The sequence below is a fragment of the Cetorhinus maximus genome, chromosome 1, assembly GCF_964194155.1.
Source record: "Cetorhinus maximus chromosome 1, sCetMax3.hap1.1, whole genome shotgun sequence".
In the NCBI taxonomy this organism is placed as follows: domain Eukaryota; kingdom Metazoa; phylum Chordata; class Chondrichthyes; order Lamniformes; family Cetorhinidae; genus Cetorhinus; species Cetorhinus maximus.
Genome location: NC_135879.1, coordinates 31327833 through 31352104, shown reverse-complemented (window position 1 = coordinate 31352104; position 24272 = coordinate 31327833). Strand labels below are relative to the sequence as shown.

Genomic DNA, 24272 nt, shown 5'->3' with positions numbered 1-24272 from the left:
GACAGCAGATGCATCAGAACATCACTACCTGCAAGTTCCCTCTAATCACACACCATCCTGACTTGGAACTCCATTTCCATTCCTTCACTGTTACTGGATCAAAATCCTGGAACACCCTTCCTAACAGCATTGTGGGTATACCTGCACCAGATGGAATACAATGGTTTAAGGCAACTCATCACCACCTTCTCAAGGACAATTAGGGATGGGCAATGAATGCTGGCCTTTCCAGCAACGCCCACATCCCAGGTAGGAAAAGAAAAAAATCTGGGTCAAACAAAACCAAGTTTGCTAATTAAGCGCAGAAAAGAAAAATAGCTTTGTAAATCTGAAAAACACTTACGTTTCAAAAATAGCAAACACAAATAGGATGATGAAGAACAGGATGTTAGACGTCACCACTGCAATCAGATCAATGCTGCCAAAGGAATTTTCAAGCACCTCAGGAATTTCTACACAAAAACACAGAATCACTACATAGGACACTAGCCATATATCAATTTGATTCTGCAGAAATCGCAAGAAAATGTGAATGAGTTACCTTGGATATTACCATTTATACCTTTCACTCTATTCAATTCAATACCACAGTGCTCCCTGGGGGAAGAAAAACACATATTTAAGGTTAAATTTGGACTAGAAAACAAATATATTCTTGTAGAGGTGTTTAAAATTGTGATTCAGACATAAATGACTTAATTTAAAATTGAAAAGCTGTACATATACTTTAAAAATAATAGTCTGCTGTGGCCCAATTGCTACAATAGTCTGCATTTTTCTCCAACAGCAAAGGAATGGTGCTTGCCATTCACCTCACTGACAATGCCAACAGATCTTTTGTGGGCATATTAGGAGAGACTTTCAATGATCCAGTATCTTTTTCAAACTAGCATACTCTACAGGAAGTCTGCGGCTTCTGGTGAACAGGGCAAACAATAGCAAGGCTCTTCAACCAATCAAATAGAAGTATCTTCATCGAACCACACTGCGTCCAAACCAGGAAAAGGATAGAAATTAGATTTAAAGGATGTACTGAAAGCGCAATGAAAATTAGGAGATACAAATCAAAGTAGATTAAGGAAGAGATAAAAGAGAAATTTGAAAAAATAAAAAAATCTCCAATATTAATTCTCTTCTGACGGAATGGGACTCCACACTTATAAAATAAATTTTGATGGGCCAGAATAGTTGTTCAGCAGCAATTATCATGCTGTTAAAAAATCACTTAAGCCCAAATGCACTAGCCCTAAAATATTCAGCCATTTTTAGCATGTGACTAGTGGGTAAGTACCCCAAGCTCAGACCTGTGCAATAGCCTGAATGTTGATTCTATTGGTGAAGACTGCAACATTGCACCAATTGGAGTTATTCAGGTATCTCTGACAAGAGCTTTTGGGTTCCCACATTTAACTGCACCTATGCATACCCCAGAAGTTGTTGTCAAATTTCCTCCAGTTTAACAGTGAGCACTGATAGTGAGCACTATTATTCTCATCGCAAATTTTGGGCCATTGTTAAAGCAAGGGTTTATCCAAGAGAGTCATGTCTGAATGCCAGTCTTTACTGTTATTGTCTATTACAAACGCTAGACTTTACAAGATGATCATGTTTTAAAATGTCTCCTTTAACTTAAAGTGAGACAGAGAATTCTGGAAGCACCTCAGCTTGGCCTATGTGATTTGGCTGCCATGGGGGGAAAACTCAAAAGAAACCTATTGAAATATCAAGTCACAGTTTGCACACCAGGAACAGCTGCTTTTTGAGTCTCAGAGAAAGACAAAGCAGATACTGCTATGTAGAGGAACAAAGCAGCTGCGTGAAGAAAAGAGAAGGTCTGTTCTGTATTAACAAACAAGCATAATGTTTGTTAGAGTTGGTTTTCTGTTCAAAAGGAAGTGGATAGAACCAACAGAACTTTTAGAGATTTAAGGAACAAGGAGTTGCCAAGGCGGACCTTGCTGATGAAAGTCGAAACCAGATAACCTCAGACTAAGAGTAACGACTTTCAAAGAACAGCGGGAGTTTCAACCTAACGTGGCAGGGAGAAGTGAGCCTGCTGGAGAGCCAGGGGTAACTTTGGACTTGTTCTTGTAATGCTGCACATCTGCTAGAAGTGCGCTGCATAGCAAAAATGGTTGTAAGACATATCTTGATTTTGTTAGTTTGTTAATGCAAAAGTACCTTTTCTTTAGTTTGGTGCATTAGTTGTCTGTTAAGTATTGTTTGATCTATGTTGATTTTAGATTGTTCATTACAACAAAAGTCTTAAAACATGAAATCTTGTCCTTCAGTAATTTCTGTCGGTTGCTGGGAAATTTGTCTCTTTTTAAAAGTTACTGGTCTCTACGGTATACTAACATTTCACTTAAATTTTACACTTAAACTTAAGTAATGTTTGCCTGTTGCATATGGAAGAAGGGAAGGGTAGTAGAGATCTATATGAGTTGGGCCATCTCACCTCGACTAAGGAACGCAGCATTCGTACAAAAGCTGGACAAAGAGCATAATCACAAATGGCTGATTTTCGGTTTTGAAAAGAAAATTCAGGTATATGTATTTTAAGTGAGTCACTGAGTAATGATTAGGAGCAAGAACCCAGGCTGATTTTTTCTACCCTAACCTTAGGTCCTAAGTCCATTAGCCTAAGGCTCTGAGAATTGAATCCAGGAACTTCTGTTCTAGTTGAGTCAGTTTGCACACTGACTACATTATACTGAACAAACTCTTGAGTCAATTGAAAAATAATGTTTGTTTAGAATTGGTCTCTGATCTGAATGTTAAAATTAAATACACAATTTTATAATGATCATAACATTTTGGGACAGGTTTCAACATAATGTTGTAGCAAGCTCCACTGAGATAATAAAAATATTATGATTAAAATTTACTTTATAGAATTTTTATTTCTTTTAATATCATGAAATCTCAACTATTATGGAATAGACTGTATTTAAGAACTGAATCTGCATGACTGTTGATATGCACTTTCATATATTTATTTTCATTTGTGTTTGTAAAATATTTATACTTATTAAGATGAAGGGTGTGGGTGTTGGTAGCCAAAACACCTTCCATTTCAGATACTCTGCATTGCCTTTAAGCACACTCCACTCAGTTGCAGAATAAAAGCCCTTCTCCTCTGCGGATGTGACATTTTAATTTGCCAGAACAGATATGGTTGTGAACGAGATTGCGAATTTGGTGCCAATTTTTTGCTGTGGACCTATATCTTTTTTATTCAGTTATGGGATGTGGGCGTCACTGGCTAGGCCAGCTTTTATTGCCCATAGCTAATTGCCCTTGAGAAGGTGGTTGTGAGCTGCCTTCTTGAACTGCTGCAGTCCATGTGCTGTAGGTATACCTACAGTGCCGTTTGGGAGGGAGTTCCAGGATTTTGACCTGGCGACAGTGAAGGAATGGTAATATATTCCCTTGTCAGGATGATGAGTGGCTTGGAGGGGAACTACCAGGCAGTGGTGTTCCGTTGTATCTGCTGCCCTAGTCCTTTTAGGTAGTAGTGGTTGTGGGTTTGGAAGGTGCTGCCTAAGGAGCCTTGGTAAGTTTCTGCAGTGCATCTTGTGGATGGGACACAATGCTGCCGCTGCTCATTGGTGGTGGAGGAAGTGAATGTTTGTGGATGTGGTGCCAATCAAGCGGGCTGCTTCGTCCTGGATGGTGTCAAGCTTCTTGAGTGTTGTTGGAGTTGCACTCATTCAGGCGAGCAGAGAGTGTTCCATTACACTCCATTAGGAACAGAACTGCCATGACCCAAACATGAAAACATAGGCTCCTGATAGCAAGAGAGAGGGAATACCTTTACTCCACCAGTTTGAACTAGATTTTCTCTAGGCTTTGTCTCAGGAATAAATGTGCCTCCTAGCCCAGCCACCATCCTTACGTCTCAATAGCTTTACTTTGTTTCACATGGTCCGCTTACTTTGTGTCTGACCATTTCACCCTTTCACCCTCGCCAAGACAGTCAGCAGATTATTCACTCCAGGCAACTACCCTTAATCCAACCACCAGGACATGAAATACAACCATTGCATTCGGTAACTTCTCCAAAAGGACACAACATGTGGAGAGTCTTGGATGCAATCTCACATCCTTTCGGATGGAATGCCATCTTATTTAGAGGGGTGGAGAGGGGAAATATAATTCCCATTACACAGGTACACTCCAGGCAACTGGTCACAAAGGAACACTCATGAGAAATAACAACAGATCCCTCATGGGAGCACACACCATGTTGATTTGCACTGAGAAGAAAATACTTAAAGAAGGAAGTTAAAAAAACAAGTTTTGCTACGAAATCACTGTCAACAAAACTCCAGTATGAAATTTTAATGACTAGCACAGGAAAGCATTTTTTTTAAAAATTCTAGAAACAACTGCAGAATTTAATTATTTCCACCATCTTGTTATGATATCATGGAACTTGGTAAAATAAAGCATCCATTAGTATTTACCTGAATAATGCAATAATAAGCACAATATTTGCAACTCCTAGAAAAGCTCCTAGGAAAGCTGGGGCAGTGTACATGTTCAACTCAAGGTCAATTAATTTCCAAGACACTCCTTTTTGTCCAATGCTTGTCATAGCAGCCTGCAAAGCTGAACCAGAATAAATTCAGAAAACCAACTTAACTACCTCTGTGAATATTAACATTTAAGGTAATTAGTACAATAGTTCTCCTGCTTTTGAACATCAATAAAATATATTAATGCTAAACAGAGCACAATTATTAAAACCAGAATTGCACAAGTGAACTTAATTCTTCTCCTGGAAGTGAATATCCACCACAAATAAACAACAGCCCACTTTTTGAGCCTTCAAACAAGAATCAAATTTCCACCAATAAAGGCAAGTGCAACTGAATATAGGTCAAGCCCTGAATCTCCAAATGACTTGGAACACTCCATGTTGGGAGTAGCTAATGTCACCCAAACAATCAGTTTCTTACACTTTGTTCCCTGTTCCATTCCATTGAGGCCATGCACCTCTCCAGGTTATCTCATTATCCCCGCTCATCTCCAATAGATTGTTTACAACTCTAACATTTTAACATTGCCTCCAAGAAGTCTGGCTTCATCTTTTATGCCAAACATTTAATTTCTTCTCAAGAAGGGCTGAGTTAGAGGAGACTCCCCAGATCTGGCAGCAGTATTCAAGCCTTTAATGATCTTGGGTTTAAATAGATAATGATGACTTGTTGAGTGGAAAAAGAATGTTTGGCATGAAAGCTGAGCCAAGCTTCTTGGAACCAAATTTAGTAGTGGAGTTGTTGCAGGAGATCCACTCAAGGTCAGTGGAGATAATGAGGGCTCAGAGTGTAACCAAGATCAGGTCATCATAGCGATAATTGATCTTGCAAAAGAAAGTAAAAACCCATATTTCTAATGAACTAAAAACAGCAAGATTTCTCATGAAATGGCATGGAGGAGATCAAGTCAGTCACTGATTCATGAGAGGAATTTTAAATTGTATACACAAGAGGTGTGATTTTTTAAAAATTCATTTATGGGATGCTAGGCCAGCATATATTGCCCATCACTAATTGTCCTTGAGAAGGTGGTGTTGAGCTGCCTTCTTGAACCGCTGCAGTCCGTATAGTGTAGGGACACCCACAGTTGTTAGGGAGGGAGTTCCAGGATTTTGACCCAGAAACAATGAAAGAACAGCGATATATTTCCAAGTCAGGATGATAAGCGGCTTGGAGGGGACCTTCCAGGTGATGGTGTTCCCATATATCTGCTGCCCTTGTCCTTTTAGATGGTAGCAGTTGTGGGTTTGGAAGGTGCCGTCTAAGGAGTTCCTGCAGTGTATCTTGTAGATGGTACACACTGCTGCCACTGTTCATCGGTGGAGGAGGGAGTGAATGTTTATGGAAGGAGTGCCAATCAAGTGGGCTGTGTTGGCCTGGATGGTGTCAAGCTTCTTGAGAGTTGTTGGAGCTGCACTCATCCAGGCAAGTGCAGAGCATTCCATCACACTCTTGATTTGTGCCTTGTAGATGGTGGACTGGCTTTGGGAAGTCAGGAGGTGAATTACTCGTCACAGGATTCCTAGACTCTGACCTGCTCTTGTAGCCACAGTATTTATATGGCAATCCAGTTCAGTTTGTGGTCAATTGTAACCCCCAGGATATTGATAGTGAGAGATTTAGTGATGGTAATGCCATTGAATGTCAAGGGTCAATTAAGAAATGATTGTAGGGGAAACATTTTATCAACATCTACTAACAGATATATTAAAAGCCTAAAAGTACCACCGCACCTGTCTAAGAACAGTAAAAGGGACTGCTTAGTCCATGGACATTCTAAAAGATTTTGTAGCACCATTAAGCTTTTGTGCCAACCTCTTAACTTAACAGTTGACAGGACAGTAAAGCTCTAGGGGTAGGAATTCAATTCAGTGCAATACTTTCTATTCCACTCTTATGTTATTCTCAGATCTTAATGTCATTGCAGCAACATTATTAGTCAATATGGCTTCTACAGTCAAAGCTGACAATGGCCTGTATTCAAATGCAAGCAGTGCAGAATATGCAAGAATGTATTCTTTCTTGTTGGAGGTGGTCATTGCTTGGCATTTGTGTGGCGTGAATGTTACTTCCAACCTGTCAGCCCAAACCTGGATATTGTACAGGTCTTGATGCATTTGGACATGGACTGCTTCAGTATCACAGGAATCACGAATGGTGCTGAACAATTTGCAATCATCAGCGAACACCCCTGCTTCTGACCTTATGATGGAAGGAAGGTCATTGATGAAGCAGCTGAAGATGGTTGGGCTTAGGACACTACCCTGAGGAATCTGGATGAAGTTGATTAATGTAGAATAGAATTATCAGTTAAGAAGTGAATAATGCTGATCAATCAATAGATTTATTATTTACATGGAGATGTGGGTTAGAAGATAGATCTTTGGGAAATCCCAATTTGACCAATAATCTATTTTGGCGGTGTTCGTTCAGAGAAAATGCTGGGAGAATTCCTGGCACTTCATCAAAGAGTACCACAGAATTTTTAACTAACTGATGGGACCTTAGATCGGTACCTCATGTGAAGGACTCCTGGCAATGCAATATTCCCTAAGTATTGCACTGGAGTGTCAGCCTAGATTATGAACCGAAATCCTACATTGGGGCTCAAACACACAACTTTCTGACTCAGGAGTGAGAATGGTAATAACCTAGCCATGTTGACAAGGAGCAGGTGAGGTTAAAGGAGAAGATTTGTGAACTACCAAACTCAACTTTTCCTTTTCTGTGGCAGTGCTACTACCAGCAGTATCAGAATAGTTCCTTTGTACTTTCAGCTTCAATTCCCATTAAATGTGACATGTTCAACTCAATAACTAGACAAGAACAAAGTTGATAGCTCAGTAAAGCAATTATAAGGCAAAAAAATGCAGACTGAAAATAAAACACACAGCAGGAAACACATGGAGGAAGAGGGTGGGCTGGTGGTAAGTAATGTGTCCACTTGTGAATCTCATCAGTACCAACTTGTTAATGGCCAAAATATTGTTAGAAATACAAGATTTGTACCTGGCCCCAGTATAAAACCCAGTGCCTGGCTAGCACTGACATTTGCCATAGCAGCGGTCCTTTCCTGAAGTGAAGTTGCACCAGCAACATATGATCTTACAACAGCCACATTTCCTAAACAAAAAAGAAAGCAGTACATCAAGAAATAGAAACATGCTCTTAGTATTTAGTCTCGAATGTCTACACAAGCATGCACTAGTGGGTTTCCCACAAATCCAACAAGAACAGATGTACTCCTTTTTCAAAAGTGACCTTACTTCATCGAGATGGTTGCTGTTTTTGAATTACAACTAAAGCTGTCAAATCTGAAATGCTAGTTAATTTTATCTTATGCTGATATTACATCACTCATATGATTATGAAATTGGTATTGAGCTCATGCAGGTATTAAGTTGTCATTGTAAATATTCCTGGAATAGAGAAATTGAAATACTCCTCTTGAGTGTTGGACTTCATAATGTGTGTTAACATTCAAAGGCTAAAAATTGGATAAAGCCCATTAGCATAATTTTCTGAGTCTGATCACACAGCAGGTGAACATTCAGGGAGTATATCCCCCTGTTGAAATGTGGTGCCCACAGAGCCACATGTTTGCAATCAGTGGCTCTCTGTACCATTGGGAATTCTGCAGAACTATGTGCCCATTCCTACTGCTTCTCTCTGCTTAGAGAGAAGATAATTAATTCCCCTCTCCTTATGTACTGGGACTTGGTGACCGCCCAGATGAAGCAATGCATAGCAAACTGAGAAATCTTGCGATGTTGCCAGCTGTATCTGGGAAGGATCCGCTGGTGTAGAAATTGAGGGCCACTGTGACCTTGGTGGCCACTGACAGTGCTGTCCTTGCTCTGCTCTGCAGCTACAGACCCAGTTCAAAGAAGTGACACAGTTCTGTGGCCGTCTCCTTGCTAAAGCGTAGCCACTGCAGACACTGCTCCTGGCCGAGGTGGAGATAGGTGAAGTGTTCTCTAAAGACCCAAAGTGAGAACCCTCCTCCCTCTACCAACAGCACCTTCTCTCTACTGCCTCTGATCCATGACTATGTCCTGCTGCAGCTCAAGAAGAACTGGAACAAAAGCCCCCAAGACTGAGAGCATTTTCTGTTTAGCGGCTTTTCAGATCCACACCTTCCAAAACGTCCAGCACCACTCCATTCTGGCTGAAAGAACTTCTGTCAATTCCTCCAATAATGCGTATACAGTACTTCCACTAACTGCAGCAGCAAAACAAAATCAAAATCACCTGGCCTGAAAGTTCCATGGCAATGTCCTTAAATTGTGTTAGTTGAGCAGTTGAACACATATTCAGCTGTGCATATTTAAAAGAAGGCATTAACAGAACTAGGAAGGTCCAAAATGGCAGGTCATGGGTTAAATGAACATTAGGCACTGATGTTGCAATCTGCCTACTGTGTATGCTCCTGTGGCATGCATGGAGCACAATAACACTCTTCAAAAGATGCCGATTAGCACAGGCTATGCTAGAAGTCATTAGGAGTGTGCCCCACACCATTATTTTGCCCTCCCTACTCGCATTGTGCCAAAACCAGGGGCACCACAGAGCCAAGTTTTGCGGCCAAAGAGTGTGAAGTTAGTCTTTATTTCCTGGTGGCCTAATTACCATTATAATATAAATGCTATTCTCATCAATTTCCTGAAATCAATGGTCACATTCAAGCAATCTTATCACAAGTCTGACCTCCCTACTATGCAGTAAAAATTCTAAATTTATTAATTCAGCACCTGCACTGAAGAGACTGTCAAAGATCAGCTAAGTCGTATGAGGGTTGGAGTGGCAAGGGACAAAACAGGAAATTAAATCTCTACTGCTGTCTCCCCAGCCATAATTTGTTCTTATGTTACACAGGGTGAAACCAATTACTTTGCAGCCTTGCCCAAAGCTGCCACTGATATCAGTCTATAATCAGAAAACAAGCACTAAAATTATACAGAGAAGTACTGGTCCAATTAATTTCTATGTACCCATTTCCCTTCCAACACTGAGCAATCTACTACCAAGGACATCCGTCTAGTGGTAGCATTTAACTGACATACAGAAAAAACTATTTACTAATAGGAGTGGATCAAGGTGGAGTGGCAAATACAGCAACTCTAAATGGGCAGAAAAAGAAAGAGAAAATGAATTGTAATTGAAAAGGCTGGAAGCAGTAGTAAAGGGAAAGGAAAAAGAGAGAGCATTTCAAAGAGAAATGAAAATGAGAAAACTTAACCTCCAGAGGGAGAAATGAGCAATAGTGGAAAGAGAAAAGGGAAGGGAAAGAGAATATCAGCTTAAAAGGTTGGAAGTAAAAAAGACACTTCAGATGCTGAGGAAGGTTCTGATCTGGAAACAACCACTTTTAGTCCAAAGCCCAGTGGGGAAATATTTAAATTTGTGCAGGCTCTTCCGAAGTTTGAGGAAAGGGATGTAGAGGCGTTCTTTCTTTCGTTTGAGAAGATAGCTATGCAAATGAAATGGCCACAAGAAATCGGGACATTGCTTTTACAGTCTGGGTTGGTAGGTACAGTTCATGAGGTATATGTGTTGTTGTCAGAAGAAGTATCAGTGGATCATGAGGCAGTAAAAAAGGCTATTCTGAGTGCATATGAGTTGGTTCCTGAGGCGTACAGGCAGAAATTTCGGAATGTAAGTAAGCAGCTTTGTCAGACTTATATTGAGTTTGAGAGAGTAAAACAAAGTAATTTTGACCGGTGAATATGGGCATTAAAGGTAGAGACAATATATACAGCTCTCAGAGAAGTAATTATTTTGGAAGAATTTAAAGATTCAATTCCTTCGGTAGTTAGAACTCATGTGGAAGAACAGAGGGTTAAAGCGGCTAGGCAAGCAGCAGAGATAGCTGATGATTATCAGCTAGTCCATAGACCTATTCCATTGTGGAAGGTAAATTTAAAAAGTAAGTGGAAAACAGATGAGGTGATTGTTGGAGTAGTGGAAAAATTGCCCATTGCAGGGTTCAATTTATCTTAAGTAATGATATAGCTAGGTCACAGATGTTGGTGATGCCTACTGTAATCAAGCAGTCTGTGGAGATGCATTCAACAGAGGTGTTGCAGAAAGAACATCCTGGATTGTTTCCAGATTTTGTAGTAACGAGGTCACAAAATCACAGGCTGAAACATGAAAAGGAGGAATCTAAAAGGCAGGGGAAGGATGCTGATGTCCAATTAGCTGAATCTGTTTTTGAAAAGATTGTGCAGGAAGAGAAGGTTGAAGAGAATGAGGCAGAAGTGTTCAGCTCAACGAAATTGGTAGAGTTACAGCAGAAGGATTCACGAATAAAAAACTTATATCAGACAGCTTATTCAGAAACAGAGGCAGACTGTATTCCGGAGTGTTATTACCTTATAGGTAATGTGTTAATGAGGAAATTGAGACCGTCTCATATTCCCGCAGATGAGAAGTGGGTGGTAGTACATCAAATAATTATACCATCTGGATACAGAAATTAAATATTGAGGGTAGCTCGTGAAATTCCAATAGCTGGACATTTAGGAATTAGGAAAACTCAGGCGAAAATACAAAAACATTTTTATTGGCCTGAGCTGCATAAAGATGTGGTCAACTTCTGTAGAACATGTCACACATGTCAGATGACAGGAAAACCTCAAGCAGTGATTAAACCTGCACCTTTAATTCTAATTCAAGCATCTGAGGAACCTTTTACCAGGGTCCTGATTGATTGTGTGGGGCCCCTCCCTAAGACCAAAAGTGGAAATCAGTACTTTCTGACAATCATGGATGTACCTACAAGATTTCCTGAAGTGATACCTTTAAGAAATATTACATCAAAGAGAATTGTAGAGGAGTTGACCAAATGTTTTACAAGATATGGGTTACCAAAAGAAATACAGTCGGATCAGGGTTCGAATTTCATGTCACAGCTGTTTAAGGGAGTAATGAACATCCTGGGGATAAAACAGTTTCAGTCATCAGCTTATCATCCTGAATCACAAGGTGCTTTAGAGAGATGGCATCAAACTTTTAAAAACTATGATGAGAGCTTACAGTCAAGACCACCCACAGGACTGGGATTGAGGGATTCCGTTCTTGTTATTTGCTGTTAGGGATGCCCCTAATGAATCAACAGGATTTAGTCTTTTTGAATTAGTCTGTGGTCATGAGGTGAGGGTACCACTTAAGTTGATTCAGGAGAAACTAGTGGGTCAGAGTTCAGAAACTACTCTCCTGGATTGTGTGGCAAAATTCAGAGAAAGATTGAACAGTGCATGTGAGTTGGCTAAGGAACATTGAAAGATATCACAGCAGGTGATGAAGGCAAATGCAGATAAGAGGGCAAAAGCTTGTAGATTTGTTGCTAGAGAAAAGGTTTTAGTTTTGTTACCAGTGTCAGGTGAACCATTAAAGGCAAGGTTTAGCGGGCGTTACGGGATTGAAAAGAAACTGAGTGAAGTAAATTATTTAATAAATACTCCAAATAGAAGAAAGAAGCAGAGGGTGTATCATGTAAATATGCTTAAAATATACTTTGACAGGGAAGATAACCAAAAGGAGTAATTAATAGTGGTGGATAAAGAGAAAGAGGTAGAAATGAAGGATTCTGAAATTGATTTTCCTCTAATCAAATTGGATGATGAGGAGGTATTTAACAATTTAAATGTAATACTGAGTTACCTCTGTGACAAGTGTCAAAGTGATTTGGAAAAACTATTGCAGTCACACAAGGCTATTTGTGGGAATAAGCTAGGGAAAACAAATTTAGCTACACATGACAAAGATATGGGAGATTCAGTTTCGATAAGGCAATATCCTTATAGATTAAATCCAATAAAATTAGCTCGAGTACAAAAAGAAATCGAATTCATGCTTCAGAATGACATATAGAGTCTCGTTGCAGTAACTGGAGTTCACCTATTGTGTTGGTACTGAAACCAGATGGAACACAAAGACTGTGTGTGGATTATCGAAATGTAAATGCAGTGACAAAAAGCGGATTCATATCCTATTCCATGATTGGAAGCATGTCTTGAGAAAGCGGGACAATCAAGAGTTTATCACAAAGATTGGCCTGCTGCGAGGATATTGAAAGAACAAAAGAAATAACGGCTTTCGCAATGCCAGATGGACTATATCAGTTTAAAGTTATGCCATTTGGTATGAAGAATGCAACAGCAACATTTCAAAGACTGACAAAGTAATTGCAGGACTGAGCAATTGAGCTGTTCATATTGACAATTTGGTAGTTTTCAGTCAAACGTGGGGGGAGCATTTACAACATCTGAAGGAACTGTTTGATCGACTGCAAGAAGCTAATTTGCTGGTGAACTTGGCTAAGAGTGAAACTGCAAAAGCGCAAGTTACATGTCTAGGCCATACTGTTGGACATGGCCACGTAGCTCCAAGAGATGTGAAAGTAAAAGCCATCGTGAATTTCCCAGTGCTGACAACAAAAGAGGAAGTTTTGAGATTTCTGAGCATGAGTGGATTTTACAGGAAGTTGGTATGAAATTTTAGCAGTGTGGTTGCTCCATTGACTGAACTGCTAAAAAAGAACAAGAAATTTCAATGGACACAGGACTGTCAAAATGCATTTGACAGTTTAAAAACTGTGTTGACTACTACACCAGTTTTGGCAGCACCTAATTATGCCAAGCAGTTTAAGTTGGCAATTGATGCAAGTGATTTGGGTATTGATGCTGTGAAGATGAAACAGGAATTGAAAAGCTGGTAGAATATTTTTCACAGAAGCTGAATGTACATCAGAAAAGATACTCAACCATCAAAAAACAGACTCTAGGTCTGGTGTTATCATTGAAGCATTTCGAGGTTTATGTTGCAAGCAACTCGTCAGAAACAATTGTTTATACAGGCCACAATCCTTTAAAATTTCTGGACAAATTTCGAGACCGAAGTGCAAGACTGTTCAGATGGAGTTTATTACTCCAACGGTTTAATTTACAGATTTATACATGCGGCTGGATGTGAAAATTTAATTGCAGGTGCATTGTCAAGAGTTTTAAAGTTCAAAGGAAATTGGACATTTAAAACATGAACACTGGACTGAAATGACCTCTGATACAAAGGATTTGTATATATTGTCATGTTAATGCATGCACCTGATAGTGTAATAGTTTTGTGTATATAGATAAGTACAGTAAATAATGCGAAATGGGTTGAGAAAATGAAACCGTCTTTTAAAATTATGACAGTTTATTTTTCCATAAGGATGGAGGTGGATTACAAAATCGTTATGAGAGCATAGCCAAGTTTCCCTTGTGGATTTGGTCAGCCTGGCAAATACCACCTGTCATATCATAACAAATATCTCTGCCATTTCCACATTCCCCATGGTAATTTCTCCTGTCTCTGCCTCCAAGGGACGAACATTTACTTCAGCTACCCTCCTCCATTTTATACAGTTGCAAAAGCTCTTTCTATATGTTTTTATATTCCTGGCCAGTTTACTCTTGTTCTATTTTTTTTCTTTTTGTCAACATTTTGATCACTCTTTTTGGGTTTCTAAAACATTCCCAATACTCAGGTTTACCATTATTCTTTGTGACATTATAAGTCTCTTCTTTAATGTAATACTATCCTAAACTATCCTAGCAAGCTAAGGAAGGATCTTTCTTGTTGAGGTTTTGTTTTTTAATGGAACATATTTTTGTTGAACATTTTGAATTGTTTCTTTAAGTATTTCCCACTTTATTTATTGCCATACCTTTTAGTCTATTTATCTAATCATCCTTATTCATGCTCTCCCCTCATAATTATGCGTTGGTTTTGTTTAAGTTTAAGATTCTTGTTTGGGTCAAACTTAATATAGAATTCAATTGTATTATAGTGATTTTTTTCTCAGCCAATCTTTTTCTATGAGATTACTATTAACCCTGCCACATTGCACAATACTAGATCTAAAATAGCTTTATCCCTAGTTAGTCCTACAATGTATGGTTCCAGTGTACCCTGGAATATTTATTTCCCAACCTTGGTCATTTTTAACCATGTCTCTGTAATGGCAATTAGATCTAAACCATTTATCTCTATTTGTGCCAGTAGTTCATCTATCTGATTACAAATGTTTCACGCATTCAGATAAAGAGTCTTTAATTTTTTTAATTACTATTATTTGCATGGACCTTATTCATTGAAACACTATTACCATTCAACTCTCTGTCCCTGTCTTTCCCACTCGGTTTGTCTTTACCTAAATCGCTACACTGTTCTATTGCCTCAGCTTTTCTCTTTAGATTTCTAAACCTCCCTTCACCTGAACCCTCCTCCTCTCATCTCTTTTGGTTTAATGCCCTATCCACAGCCTTAGATCTACAATTCGCCAGGGCTCTGACCCCAACCCAGTTTAAGCGGATCCAATCCCAACAGAACAGCTCCCTCTTTGGGACTGGTGCCAGACCCCCATGATATCGAAACCCCTTCTTCCCACACCATTCTTTGAGCCACACATTTAATTCTCTAAGCTGCTTGACCCTATGTTAATTGTCATGTGTCTCAGGTAACAATCCAGAGATTACCACCTTTGAGGTCATGTATTTTAATTTGGATCCTCATTCCCCAAACTCTCTCAGCAGATCAAGATTCCCAGTTCTACATATTTCTTTTGTTCCTATGTGGTGCATGACAACAAGATCCTGCTCCTCACACTCCAAGTTTGTCCCCAGCTATGAGGAGATGTCCTTAAACTGTCACAGGACAGACAACACAACATTCTGGTCCCAGTTGCAGAGAACAGTAACTATCCCCCTGACTACAGTGTCCCTATCGCTAACACATTTCTTATCACTCCCCCAATTCAAATGGCATCCTGCACCATGGGGCCATGATCAGTTTGCTCATCCACTCTGCTGTCCTTGTTCTCATTCACACGTAGCAAGTACCCCATGGCTGTTGGTCAAAGTCAAGAGCTCAGGCTCCTCCATCACTACATTCTGGATCCCCATATCTGTCTGACTCAGTCATACCCTCCTGTCCCTATACTGACCAACTCTAAAGTTGTACTTAACCTAAGGGGTATGACTTCCAATTAAGCTCATTATCTACTATTAAATTCTAAAATCAACTTAAAAGATAAAAAGTCTGAAGTTAAATCGTTAGTTCCCTAGTTGTTCCAAATAAAATACAGTAACAAATTGAATTTCTAACTGAAATTTTTGTTTCCGGTAGATCAGGCCATCAAACTTTAGGCCTTGTCACAACATCCTTTCCAAACTCCACAAACAAATGAAAAATGGGAAATCTCTTGTAAAAAAAACTGCATCGATATAACACAAATTAAAACAGATATTCATTTTTAACAAATAAAGAAAATGCCTCTGTGATAAAATGCAAACGCTCTAAAAGAAAGGAAAACTTGCATTTATATAAAGCCTTTCAGAGTCTCAGGATGTTCCAAATATTTTCCAGCTAATTTTTGAAGCGTAGTTCCTGTTGTAATGTAGCATATTTTGTACACAAAGAACTCCCACAGACAGCAATATAGGATCATAGAATGATTACAACACAGTAGACAGCCATTTGGCTTGTTGAGTCTGCGCCAGCTCTCTGCAAAAGCAAATTAGCTAGTGCCACTCCCTGCCCTTTTCTCTGCAGGTAATTATCCAAATCCCTTTTGAAAGCCATGATTGAATCTGCCTCCACCATAATCTCAGGCATTTCACTCCAGGCCCTAACCACACACTGCATAAAAAAGCGTTTCCTCATGTCGCCTTTGGTTTTTTTGCCATTCAGCTTAAATTGGTGCCCTCTGGTTCCTGACCCATCCGCCAATACAACAATATATATTTATACAGCACCTTTAACAAAATGAAACATTTCAAGGTGCTTCACAGGAGCATTATAAAGCAAAGTATGACACCTAGCCACATAAGGAGGTATTAGCTCAGATGACAAAAGCTTGGTCAAAGAGATAGGTTTTAAGAAGTGCCTTAAAGGAGGAAAGGGAGATGGAGAGGCGGATAGGTGTAGGGAGCGAATTCCAGAGCTAGGCAACTGAAGGCAATTGAAACAGTTTCTCTTCATCTATTCTGTCTAGACCTCTCATGATTTTGGGCACCTCCATCAAATCTCCACTCAATCTTCTCTCCAATCCATCCATGTAACTGAAGTCCTTCATCCTGGAACCATTCTAGTAAATCTTTTCTGCACCCTCCTAAAGTGTCCTGCACATCCTTCCTAGAGTATAGTGCCCAGAGTTGGACATAGTACTCCAGTTGAGGTTGAAGCAGCATTTTATAAAGCTCATCGTAACTGCTTTGCTCTTCTACCCACTGCCCTGTTTATAAAGCCCAGGATCCCATGTACCTTTTTAAACCACTTTCTCAACCTGCCTTTCCACCTTCATTGATTTGCACACATGTACCCCCAGGTCCGCCTGGTCCTGCGCCTCCTTTAGAATCATATTCTTTATTTTATATTGCCTCTCCTTGATCCTTCTCCTCCCAATATTTGTCACTTCACACTTCTTTGCATTTAACTTTTATTTGCCAAGTGTTCACCCATTCCTGTCCATGTCCTCATGAAGTCTATCACTATTCTCCTCACAGTTCACAATGTTTCCAAGTTTTGTGTCATCTCCAAATTTTGAAAATTTGTCCTGCATGCCAAAGTCTTGGACATAAATATGTATCAAGGAAAGCATTGGTCCTAGTACCGACCCCTGGCGAACCCCATGTTTACCTTTCTCGTTTACAAAAAACAACCATTCATCACTACTCTCTGTTTCCTGTCCCTCAGCCAGTGACCATATAATCTGCTTTTAGAGTAGCAAGATGTTCTCTTTGACAGTGGTAAAGAAATTACCCATGTTAGTTCCATTGCACTGACATATTCCAAAAAGAATAATTGTTTAAGCAATTTGCTGCATAGCATTCAACATTCACTAAACAATAAATAAGCTTTTCGTAAAAAAAGACCCTTTAAGAAAAACAGTGCCTCCTTAAATAAGAATAACAAAAGAATTAGCAGTAGAAGCAGGCAAATTGGCCCCTCAAGCCTGCACATCATTCAATAAGGTCATGGCTGATCTAATTATGGCCTGAACTCCACGTTCCTACAGCCGCCTCACCCTCAACCCCCCCACATAACCCTTGACTCACTTGTCAATCAAAAATTTATAGTCAATGCCCAAGCTTCCACAGCTTCCTGGGAGTAGAGAATTTGAAAGATTAATGAACCTCTAAGAGAAGACATTTCTGTTCATCTCCACCTTAAATGGCTTATTTGTAAACTGTGCCCCCAGTTCCAGGGTCCCCCACAAGAGGAAACATCCTCTTACCATTCATTCTATCAACCCTTTCAGAACCTCACATGTTTCAATGAGATCACCTCTTATTCTTCTAAACTCCAGTGAGTATAAGCCCAAGTTGCTCAACATTTCATCATAAGACAACTCTTTCATCCCAGGAATCAGCCTAGTGAACCTGGTCTGTAATATCTCCAATGCAAGTATATCCCTCCTTAAGTGAGGAGACCAAAACTATAAGCAGTACTTTAAGTGTGATCTCACCAATTCCCTGTACAGTTGTAGCAAGACTTCTGACTTTTATACTCAGTCCCCTTACAATAAACCCTAACATTCCATTTGCCTTCCTAGTTATTTACTGTACTTGCATGTTAACATTTTGTGATTCATGTACCAGAGCACTCTGCATTCTCTCTCCAGTTAACTAATATTCTGCTTTTCTCTTCCTCCTGCCAAAAAAGTGGACAACCTCACATTTTCCCACATTATACTCCATCTGCCAAATTTTTGCCCACTCACTTAACCCAGCTATATCCCTTTGCAGATCCTTTGTGTCTTCCTCATGCTTGCTTTCCTACCAATCTTTGTATCATCAGCAATACTCACGATATACTCAGCCCTTTCATCCAAGTTATTAATATACAGTAGATTGCATATAATTTAGGCCCCAGCGCTGATCATTGTGCAGTCCACTTGTTGCAGTTTGCCAACCTGAAAATGACCCACTTATCATGACCTCTGTTTCCAGTTCGTTAGCCAATCCTCTATCCATGCCAATATATTACCCCCAACCCATGAGCTCTTATCTTGTATAGTAACCTGGAATTAAAAGTCTAATGATGACCATGAAACCATTGTCGATTGTTGTAAAAACCCATCTGATTCACTAATGTCCTTTAGGGGAGGAAATCTGCCGTCCTTACCTGGTCTGGCCTACATATGACTCCAGACCCACAGCAATGTGGTTGGCTCTTAAATTCCCTCTGAACAAGGGCAATTCGGGATGGGCAATAAATGCTGGCCTAGCCAGCGATGCCCACATCCCATAAATAAGAAAAAACCTTTCATGTGGATTCATAGCAAATTTAACCTCAAACTACAAGAAATTTTCCCTGCTTTAATGGCGAGACAAATTGAGTCTGCATCTGGTGAAACACTTTGGAAACATTTACATTCTCAAAGTTTTATTGCTTTAGCATAGATATTTATATTGCAAAAATATGTTCTAACCACATTGATAAAAATGCTCATATTTCCTACAACCTTCTAGGGAATTAACTGGAAATTCTTTATTCCCTTGATGCTGTAATCTGCACACCTTGAAGCAAGTTGCATTTGCGCTGCTAAACCATCTTTACTGATACATTTCTTTATGAACCTGCCACATTTAAACATATAAGTAAAACAAAAAACAAGATGGACACCTCTGATTTGTAATTAAGATCATGATTAAATTAATTATATGCCCTGATGTGCTGGTCAGTGAATGCTAATCCCCAACTGAGCATTAACTACCCTCTGAAATGGCCAAGCAAGCCAGTCAGTTCAAGGGCAATTAGGGATGGGCAATAAATGCTGGCCTTGCCAGCGACACCCACATCCCATGAAAGAAAAAAGGAAAAAAAAAGTCATTAAGCTTTTTTTATTTTATAAACACCAGCCCAGAAATTCAGGCACACCTACTAGTTGACAGGTGAGAGGCAGGGTACACTTCCTGCACAAGAATGAAGTGTGAGGCTTTCCAGATGTTGTAATCTAGTGTAACTGGGTCTTGCCCTAAATTTATCCTGTGCCCACACAGATAATGGAGAAATTGCCTCAGTAGGGCCCCCAAGAATTGAGAGTCGAAGATTACGGTACACTTTGCATTTTAGATTGGACAAAGCTGTGAACACCACCAAGCCCTGAAGGTGGAACTGAAAAGAGACCAAAAGACCACTGAAACTTTCACATCAAAAAAAATTCCTCTAATATCCAAACTTATATTTTACTGTATATTTCATTCATGAGGTGTAATACCAAATCATACAGCCCAGAAAATTCCAGAGTTAATTTTTGATCTGTGCTGAGTTTGCTGCTCTCAGCCAGGTGAATACTGCACTCCCACAGTTGGCGTCAGTGCACCTGAACCACCAGGGAGCAAAATCAGGATTGAGCTTGACTGCCGTTCTCAACCATATGAAAACCTATACTGAGATGCACTGTCCAGCTTTCCACATGGAGAATGGCTATTTGACAGAGGTCCTGGTGGGGGGAGGGGGGTGACATTTTCTGTGAATTGTGCACAAGCAAGAGCCAGTACCATCAGAAAAGAGAAAACTGCAGGGAGAAAATTGTAGGGAAAAAACCTGCAAGCCTTGCATAAAGTTCTTTCAGGCCAAATGTTTTCCTTTTGCCCTCTTCTGTAAGCAGTTGGGGTACAATTTGAAAGGTGCTGGTCACCCTGCAGCACCTCACCCAAGCAGCCATTCATATACTGAGTCAATGCCAACAAACTCTTCAACTAAGGGGAACCTCATACCCAAAGACTGATCCTGACACTACCTAACATCAACATAATCACACTTAGTAGCCAGGGTTTACAGATAGCAATCAAGAACAGGACTCTTTGGCTGATTTTCTCCCTCCCTAGCCCAAGGACACCGAGACATATTTTAGCACCATTACAAGCTTTAAGATCAACTAATTCAGCAGGGACAAGAAATAAAACCTATACCTTTCTATGCTGTATAGTTTAATGCTTTGTCTAAAGTGTCAGACTTGAGCAAAAAACCTAAGCTGATACTCTAGTGCAGTATTGAGGGAGTGCTGCATGGTCGAAGGTGCCATCTTTCAGATGAGGCATTTATCCAAGGTCCTATATACCTTCTCAGGTGGATGTAAAAGATCCCATGGCACTTTTTGAAGAAGAGCAGAGAAGATCTCTCCTGTGGCCAGTGTAATATTTATCCCTCAATTGACATCAGTAAAACTCAGATTATCTGGTCATTATTACATTGCTGTTTGTGGCATCTTTCTGTGCACAAATCGGCTCCACATTTCCTTCAACAGTGACTACACTTCAGAAGTACTGCATTTGCTATATCCTCAGGGTGTCCCAAAACACCCTACAGCTAATTAAATACTTTGATGTGCAGTTTACTGTTGTAATGTAGGAAATGCGGCAGCCAATTTGCATATGCAAGGTTCCACAAAACAGCAATGAGAAAACGAATAGATCGTCTGTTTTAGACGATGGTTGGGGGATAAATATTGGTTAACACACCAGGGAGAACTCCTCCACTCTTCTTCGAAATAGTGGCACGGGATCTTTTACACCAACCTGAGAGATTCGACGGGGCCTCGGATTAATATCTCATCTGACAGATGGCACCTCTCACTCTTTCAGTACTGCACTTGAGTGTCAACCTAGATTTTGTGCTCAAGCCTATGTAGTTGGGCTTAAACAAAAAACGTATTGACTCAGAGGCAAGAATGCTACCAACTGAAGCATGGCTGACACCAAATTTGTACCACTAACCATTGATGCAAACCTGACTCTTGGAACCAACAGGCAATATGCTGAAGGACAAACACAACAGAACTAGCCAGGTCATATTTGTCACACAAACTGGCTATCCATCATCATCTAATCACTGGAGAAGTATTACTTGTGTTATGCCACATGGCACAACATCTATGTATCAGTGCATACATTTTGGTACAATTAGTTTCAGTTGAAGATGGCAGCACAACCAGGATCACATCCCTGAGCTGTATCAAGGATCACAGTTGTCAGAATTCCCACTGCAGGGTAAAGACAATGGCAAAAGAGGGAAAGAGATGAAGAGGCCCCATGACTTGTTTATTGAAGGTAAAAAGGTTTCCTAACAAAAACAGGAAATAACACAACATCAACTGAATTAAATTAAAGCTTCAGATGAACTCCAGCAGTTATGTAAGTTATCTAATTCTTGACAGGACTGCAAGAATCACCTGACGTGTTCAAAGACAGAATCCTTCACTCACACCAGAAACTTGTTTTTACTCTGTAAAATAACTATTTGAACAGAAATCTCAGCAGCACATTACTGAAGAGGACTTTTATTTCAAAAATGATTCGCAACACCTAAAGATCCAACTTTTACGCAGAACCATTTCAGGAGATCATCAGCAAAGCAATTGATTAGTGGGGAAAATGGCTTTTGGATCTGAATGGGCACTGATGATATTTAGAAAACTGAATAAGCCAAATGGAACGATAATAGTTTCAGGAAAGATTTTAACAGAACAATCAGCGTTATATAAATTAAACCCGAATATTCAGAGTCAAACTAAAGCCTAGCAAATTTTCTTAAATGACCCTGTTATTTATGTGTATTTAAGTTTTCAATGCTTTCTGAATCAGAATATAAGGATAGCCCAATAAACTTAGCCTTTACCCTAGAATTTGTCCATTTTGCTAAAATTCATAACAGTGCTACTTGCGTTTCTTTCACACAAGCTTGGTCTTACCTGCTCCAAATCCAATAAATGCTCGACTAAGCAGCAAATAGTACTTATTATGTGATGGAAGGGCATGTACATAGCCATAAAGTATGTTTGCTGCAACATTAATGAAAATTGATATAATAAGAGGTTCTCTTCTTGGTCTGTAATTTGACCATGCACCAAATAGTGGAGAAGCAACCATTTGTCCCAGACTATAAGAAGCAACGACCCATCCAAGAAAACTGGCATCTGCAGAATTATCCACCTGCAGTAAAGAAGCATATTGCAATGTTAAACAACTTTCTGTATATAAATTAAAGCATGTTAAAAACAAACAATCTTAATCAGTCACTATTAAGGATGTCTAACGTTTTTCCATCTATGATTACTTAATCTGTATTTGGCACTTCAGTATAACCTTTCCACTTAACATTTAATTTAGGCAGCAATAGGTTTCCAGTCTGTGCCTAATGTTAATATCTTTGCTGTACCACCTATGTGAGAGTGAACTAGGCTCACTTTCAAGTAGCATTCTTCAATCATAATCAAGTGGGAGCACCATGGTGGAAAGAAAAGTGTCTACATGAGGTGACTTAAAAAGCCATCATCACATGCTTCAAAAAACACATGTCCTCCAGATAATCACTGATATCAGTATAAAAGGGAAGCTTTGATCTGGTACAATCTACTCTTAGGATACGTATCTATATTAGAGAATTCTTTAGAGAAAAAAAGGAAAGAACTTGCATTTATATAGCGTCTTTCACAACCTCAGGACATCCCAAAGCACTTTACAGTCAATTAAGTCCTTTTTAATTTGTGGCCTCTATTGCTCTGTAGGTAGACATGGTAGCCAATTTGCATGTGGTTTACTGTCTCATTCAACAGTGCAGCTCTCCCTCAGTATTGGAGAGGGACTTGAACCTACAACTTTCTGACTTAGAGGCAAAGGCGCTACCACAGAGCCAAGACTGACAGCTTAAATAATCCTGATCTGAAATCAGCTTGGAGTTATACAGGTATTGAAAATTGTGATTCATACAACACTATGTAATTCAATATGAAATGACTAAGAAGAAAGTCACAAACCTTTTGAAGAAATGGCCATATAGAAGCCATTACAACTGAGAAACCTGCAGAAAAAAAGATAATTTACTATATATAGTCAGTACAGCCTTCTTCATAACAAAGATATTTATGTTTTAGTCATTGTTGTTTAAATACATATCAAATCAAATGAATATTGTAAGTCTGATCTTTCATATCTTAAGACCATGGGCCGAATTTTCTCAATCAAGGTGGGTAGCTTGAGTTGGGAAATTTCCTGACTCAGCAGACCCACCAAGGTTAAACGGACACCGTTAGACTAACTTTTTGGTTCAGGGAGGTGGGAATGCAATTGAGTCAGGCCCACCAACCCCAGAAGCAAAAATCCTAGATGGCCATGGGGATGGGCAAGTGCCGAGGTGGGCTGGATAGAAGGCTTGACTCAATTCTCTGGGACTTGATTCCAATTGTTTTAGAAACTGTTAGGCCCTCGAGCTCTCACTCCTCCACCCCTTCACCCATCCCCATGCACTCTCATAGCCCCTCATGCCACCTCCATTGCCACTTATCCAGTATCCACCATGGCCAGTCCGCAGGAGCTTTTAACAATTTCATGCGCGCTTGATAGTGAAAAAAATCTAATTCATGAAACCCATTTAAATTTTTAAATCTCCTCAAGTGTTCAATCTCATAAAAACAAATAAATTTCTACTCAGACCCCATATCAAAGACAGCTAATCATTTAATATCCTCTTAAATTGTCAATCAAACTGTGAACTCAGAACCCCCTGCTGGGATAAATGTAGTTTCTGAAGCTCAGGTAAGCATTCATAATGACATAATAATAGCCCTTGGAAAATGTCAACAAAGAACTCTATTGAAACTGCACGAACAGATGGTAATTTTGTTCTAATCTGCACCAGATGGCCTGTCAGTCAAAACAGTCCAGCAGACTGTTTTTT

General features: G+C 39.6%; 1 protein-coding gene across 3 annotated transcripts in view; it reads right to left on the bottom strand.

Moving 5' to 3' along the window:
- mfsd8 (major facilitator superfamily domain containing 8) overlaps nucleotides 1-24272 on the bottom strand; it is a 54372-nt gene that overhangs the window by 16409 nt on the left and 13691 nt on the right. For all 3 annotated transcript variants that reach the window (XM_078539592.1, XM_078539573.1, XM_078539582.1), the window contains 6 exons: nucleotides 23353-23396; nucleotides 22288-22528; nucleotides 7554-7667; nucleotides 4470-4614; nucleotides 542-597; nucleotides 344-452 (listed from right to left, as the gene is read on the bottom strand). In XM_078539592.1, the coding sequence (XP_078395718.1) occupies nucleotides 344-452; nucleotides 542-597; nucleotides 4470-4614; nucleotides 7554-7667; nucleotides 22288-22528; nucleotides 23353-23396 (709 nt within the window). The remainder of the gene's footprint in view (nucleotides 1-343; nucleotides 453-541; nucleotides 598-4469; nucleotides 4615-7553; nucleotides 7668-22287; nucleotides 22529-23352; nucleotides 23397-24272) is intronic.